Source organism: Triticum urartu, chromosome 1, assembly GCF_003073215.2.
Source record: "Triticum urartu cultivar G1812 chromosome 1, Tu2.1, whole genome shotgun sequence".
NCBI lineage: Eukaryota > Viridiplantae > Streptophyta > Magnoliopsida > Poales > Poaceae > Triticum > Triticum urartu.
The window spans coordinates 168,518,058-168,524,082 of record NC_053022.1 but is presented as its reverse complement, the minus strand read 5'-3'; the positions used below and the strand labels follow the sequence as shown (position 1 = coordinate 168,524,082).

The 6,025-nt window shown below is 52.3% G+C and overlaps 1 protein-coding gene across 1 annotated transcript; it reads left to right on the top strand.

Annotated features, from left to right (window-relative positions):
• Positions 1-5,103: 5,103 nt before the first annotated feature.
• Positions 5,104-5,817, top strand: LOC125532785 (UDP-glycosyltransferase 79-like). Its single transcript, XM_048696699.1, has one exon. It carries the CDS (start codon positions 5,104-5,106, stop codon positions 5,815-5,817), a length of 714 nt encoding a protein of 237 aa, XP_048552656.1.
• The last annotated feature ends 208 nt before the right edge of the window (positions 5,818-6,025 follow it).

Genomic DNA, 6,025 nt, shown 5'->3' with positions numbered 1-6,025 from the left:
CTCTCTCCTCTCTGTTAATTTCATTCCCTAGACCCGATCCCCATCGACGCCGTACTCCGGCCGCCGCCCAACTCGCCATCCCCGCCGTTGCACGCCACCCCAGCGCCGCCCGAGGCCACCAACGGACGCGCCTCATTGTGCCGCTTCCAACGCGCCCGGCCGCGCAACCTCTCGTTGCCGGAGTTGGCCGGACGAGCAACCTCGCCGTGCTCTGTTTACGCCGGTGGTTATAACGCCGACGATGATGACGTGGACGCGTCATTAGCGGCTAATTGAACCACTAACTAACCCCCATGGCTCGCTGACATGAGGGCCCGGCTGCCTAACTAACCAGCTAACAAAAATAGATTAAGATTAATCTAAACGCAGTGGCCCCACGCGTCACCGTTGACCTCGCTGACGCGGCCGTTGACCGGACCCACCTGTCCGTGACACTAAATGTCACTGGGTCACTGACCAGTGGGTCCCACTGGTCAGGTTTGACCTGGATCGTGCCCCGTTGACCTGCTGATGTCATGACGATGTCATCCTAACGCAGTAATTAATTTCTGTTTTAAAACAATTCAGGAGTTCCAGAAAATGACTTAAACTTCAAAAAATCATAGAAATTAAACCGTAACTCCAAATGAAATAATTTATATATGAAAAATTATCAGAAAAATTCAAGGAATCTGTTTATGGCATTTTCATGCATGTTAGAACAACTTATGGCTGCTGTTTAGGCCAATTCACATAAATAGAATTTAAACTCTCACATATGGAGTTTGAATTTGAACCTAGGGTTCAAACCAACTCCATTTAACATGTTGCTAGTTGCATTAGCTCAAACCACAGCATATTGACATGTCATGATCATGCATCATATTGTGCATTGCATTGATTGTGTTTCTTTCTCTGTTGCCGGTATTTGTCCCCTCACGATAGACGTTGTACCGACGCTGTTATCGTTGACACTGATTGAAGACCCAATGATATCTTCAGAAGTGCCAGGCAAGCAAAAACCCCTTGTTCATTCTGATACAATCCCACTCTCTCGCTCCGGCTCTCTTTTACTGCATTAGGACAACAACGATTCATCTGTTACTTGCTGCGGTAGTTGAACCCCTTATCCTCTGCATGACCTGTCATTGCCACAGTAAATAGATGAAACCCACTAGCATGAGTAGGAGTTGTTTGAGCCCTGATGTGCCTACTCATTCATGCTTGTTTGTCATGCCTGCTATTGCATAGAGTTGTGTCAGGTCTGATTCATCGGGATGAATCGGAGGTGTGTGAACATGTCCTACTGTGTGTGAGCTAAGTGTGTGAACACGATTTGGTAAAGGTAGCGTGAGAGGCCATGTAGGAGTACATGTGGGTTGTCTTCATTGCAGCCGTCCTCAGAACTGAGTTCCTGTGTCTGTTGATCCATGAACAACTACTACCACTCATTGGGATCCTTAATTGACCCTCTCAGCTTCTTAGTCACCCTAGTACTCTGTCCAGGAGTTGCAACTAGTTTCTGGTGTTTGTAGGTTATGTGTTGGCGGCCGTGCGTAGCGCTGACCCTAGGGGTGGGCTATGTTGCGGTAGATACACCATGGCACGGTGTACCGGGCGCCTGTTTGGTGTCTCGGGAACCCTGTTCACATCGTTCGGGGCCGTATGTGGAAACCTCGGCCGGACTCCCCGCGGATGGAACCTGAATAGGCGATAAACCTGGACTAGAGACTTAGGTGTTTAGGTAGGCCGTGGCCGACACCCTCGTTGGGCTTCCGCTTGAAGGTTGCCGAGTACATGTCGTGTAAACGACGGTAAGTGGTGGGAGCGTGTGTGAAGAAGTACACCCCTGCAGGGTTATCATTATGTATTCGAATAGCCGGATTCCTCAGATATGGAAACTTGGACCCCTTGCATAGTTCATAGACAAGTGAAAGTGGTTACTCTAAAACTCACAAGATAAGCGTGAGTGCTATGGATGGCGTTCTCGCAGGGAGACGGGAGCGGATCCATAGTGGTGTATTGATATGGTGAATTTATGGACTCGTGTGCGCCACCTCAAACGAGTTACTTGCAGTCATAGTTCAGGTTAGCCACTGAGTCAAAGCTGGCTTGTTGCAGTTAAACTCCACCACCCCCTTTGTTGATACGGATGCATATGTAGATAGTTCTGATGTAAGTCTTGCTGGGTACATTTGTACTCATGGTTGCTTATTTTATGTTTTGCAGAGAGACTTCAGTCTCGCTAGTAGTTTCGCTTGGACTTCGACGTTTAGCTTGTTACCTCAGCTACGATCTTGTACCCTTGGGAGGGTCTGGTAGATAGTCAGGCTCCTCAGCCTTCTTCATTTTTAGTTGTCTGTACTCAGACAAGTTAAGCTTTCGCATGTGCTTTGACTTGTATGCTCTGAATGTTGGGTCATGAGACCCATGTTTGTAATATCTCGCTCCTTGGAGCCTAATGAATAAAATACTTGAGTCGTAGAGTTATGTTGTGATGCCATGTTGTATTTACACATATCGAGTATATTGTGTGTATGATTGAAATGCTTGGTATGTGTGGGATCCGACAACCTAGTTGTTTATCCTTGGTAGCCTCTCTTATGGGGAAATGTAGTCTTGTGCTTCCATGAGCCATAGTAGTCCGCTACAGCCCGGTTCACCGGAGTCCTGCTAGCCCAGCACTACTGCTCCGGAGCACTTGACTGGCCGGCATGTGATTCACTTTGTTCCTGTGTCTGTCCCTTCGGGGAAATGTCACGCGGTGACATCCGGAGTCCTGTTAGCCCAGTGCTACAGCCCGGATTCACATGCTGCTGACCGACATGCTCGATGTTGATTCATGTATGCCTGTTCCCGTAAGTTAGTGCCACTTTGGGTTCACGACTAGTCATGTCGGCCCGGGTTCTCTATCATATGGATGCTAGCGACACTATCATATACGTGGGCCAAAAGGCGCAAACCGTCCCGGCCATGGTAAGGCGACACCGTGGGAATACCGTGCGTGAGGCCGCAAAGTGATATGAGATGTTACAGGCTAGATCGGTGTGACTTAGAATCAGGGTCCTGACAGCTCGACGTCTGGTTACTGCATTTATTTTGGGATAATTTGGTTTCGTGGTCATCCAAGCGACAGCTAACCGTTTCCAGGTCCAGTGCGGAGGCTGAGTATTGCGCCGTCGCTCATGCTGTTGCCGAAACTTCATGGCTGCGGCAACTTCTGCAGGAGCTTCACCAGCCAGTGTCCAGATCCACTGTTGTCTATTATGACAATGTGTCTGCTGTCTACATGTCTGCTAACCCAGTGCAACACCGTCATATGAAGCATATCGAGATCGACATTCACTTTGTGCGTGACAAGGTTTCGCTTGGCGAGGTTCGGGTCCTGCATGTTCCCACTTCTTCGCAGTATGCTGAAATTTTCACAAAAGGGTTGCCGACCATGCTCTTTGCTGAATTCCGCTCCAGTCTTAACGTCCGGCAAGCCCACGTTGACACTGTGGGGGGCTGTTAGACTATGCTTTGGTCTACTGTTGGACTTGGTGTTACCGGTCAGAGCTGGTCGTACGCTTCACCCACCCACCGCCCTTGCATGGCGCATGCAAGGCTGTTAGCCGCATCTATCTTCCCATCGATCTAGGATCGATTGTTAGTCTGTTTACGTGCGTGTGTATCTCTCTTCCTCTCTCCCATGTACTCTATTATATATTTCCCCACTGTGGATGAATACGAGTGTGTGATGCATTGTAACCCCTATTTTATCTTCTATCAGTCAATATGTTTGAAATCTGCCTTGGGAACTGGGAAGGACTTCTCCAAATAGATAGAATTCTTGAATTTTGCCTCAAAATAGTTTACCTTTCGGATATGGAAAAAACAATTGCTTGATATTATGGACCTGTCCTATCTATTAGTTGACAGTTGTTTAAAGAAGAGATCTTCAGGTTTCCCCCTGAAATAAATACCTCTGCACCTCACCCTGGAATGCATGTGTTGTTAAACCCCTCAGTTTGAACATTTTCTTCTTCCCTAGAAGCAGATGATTTCGCATAGTGTTGATATGCCGAAATGTTTCCAAAGCCTGCTGAAATGCTGCCAAACTACTGGTCGAGATTTCACTACAAGCTAGGGGCGGGAAATGATGTTGTTCTCGGTGACTGGGGCCAACTGATGGAATGGACAAAGCTAGCATCAGAAGCAGCTTTTTTTTAGCATATCTGAGTCTGGACTAATTTCGGGAGAGAAATCAAGAATTCTATTGGAGGAATAATTATCTGGACTGATGATCAATCATTTGCACCTGCCTGAATTTTCTTCTCTCCGCCGAAAAGATGATTTGGGAGGATTTGCTTGGACCAGCCACGGATAATCGACAGGAAAAGCCTACTAGTACCTTGTAAAGCCGAAAGGTATGGAAAGTTGGAGAGTACCTGCCGAAGAAAAGTTTGGTCCCAGAAAGCAAATCTTACGTCTGTCCGACTGTTCGTCCGGTGAGGAACATAGTACGTACATACTGTACATACATTGCATGTCGGCCATCTCACGCACCCAGATCTGCCAGCGGCAGCTCATAGCCTGGTTGGCGGTGGCAGCGGTGAAGGGACGGCGCCAATGCGAAGAGGTCGCCTCTGCCACAAGGTTTCTAGTGTAGAGCACATGCGCGTGAGATGGCTCCAGCGACGTTCAATTCTGCGAGTTCCGGGACAGTTAGAGCAACTCCAACGGGGAGACCCAAACGGACATCGATTTTGTCCGCATTTTGTCCGTTTGGGTCGTTCGTCTACGTGTCCGCGTCCGCTTTTTCATTTGGGTCGGCTAATGCGCCCAGCAGGAGGCAGACGCATTTTTTGCATGTCCGCGTCGGCATTCAATCGAACACTTGATGGGCGTGCTCCCGCGCCACCTCGCCCCGCCCCCGCGCCCGCGAGCTCCGCCTCCTCGCGCGAGCTCTCGGCCGCCGCTCGCCCCGCAAGCCCCACCCTTCGCCCCGCAGCTCACTCCGTCCCCGCGCCCGCATGTGCTCCATGTTGCATGCTCCGGGTCGCGCCCGCCTGCGCTCCGAGTTACGCGTGCGGCTGGCTGCGGCTAGCTAGCTAGCAGCCGGGCGCGACAGCACCAGCATGCATGCATGGCTCCGACACGCTTGCGCGGTTCCTCCTCCTCGCCGACGACGTCCGGGTGCTCGTGTATGACTCGCACCTGCCGTGGGCGCGACGCGTGGCGAGTGAGGCCGGCGTGGCCGCGACAGCGTTCTTCACGCAGATGTGCGCGGTGGACGTGCTGTACGGCGAGGTCTCCGTGGGGCGGGTCGCGCTGCCACTGGCAGACGGGAGCGCGCTTCGGGGGAGGCTCTCCGTGGAGCTCGGGCCCAACGACGTGCCACCGTTCGTCGCCGCGCAGGCGTGGTACCCGACGTTCACGGACTCGGCGCTGTCGCAGTTCGATGGGCTGGACCAGGCCGACCACGTGCTCGTCAACTCCTTTCATGACCTCGAGCCAATGGTGAGCACCAGCTACCAGCACCTGGACCAGGCCGTCGCGACGGGGCCGGGCGCGGCCGGGGCGAGGCGAGTCGAGGATGGGCGCGGCCGGGCGCAGCCGAGCACAGCGAGGCGAGGCCACGACGAGTTGAGGACGGGCACGGGTGGGCGCGGCAGGGCGCGGCGAGGTGACGCTAGGCGCGACCGGACGCAGCAGCGGGGCGCGGCTGGGAGCAGCGAGGCAAGGCCGTGGCAAGTTGACGCCGGGCGCAACAGGGCGAAGCCACGACGAGGAGCGGGGTCGATGAAGATGCCACGGGAGGAGGCCGACGTGGCACTCGCGGTGTGGCATGGATGAGGAGAGAGAAAAAGGATGAGAGAGATGGGTGTGATGGGTCGGTGGTTGAATGACATGTGGGCCATGCGGCACATGCAGTGGGCAGAAGCGGACGAGGAGAGCAGAGAAAACGTATGCATTATGGTGACGCCCCGAGACCGTTGCGCCAGGTGTCTTCCAGTTATTCGCCGTTATTGCCTTGTCTTTTGCTTGCGTGTTGCATCTTGCC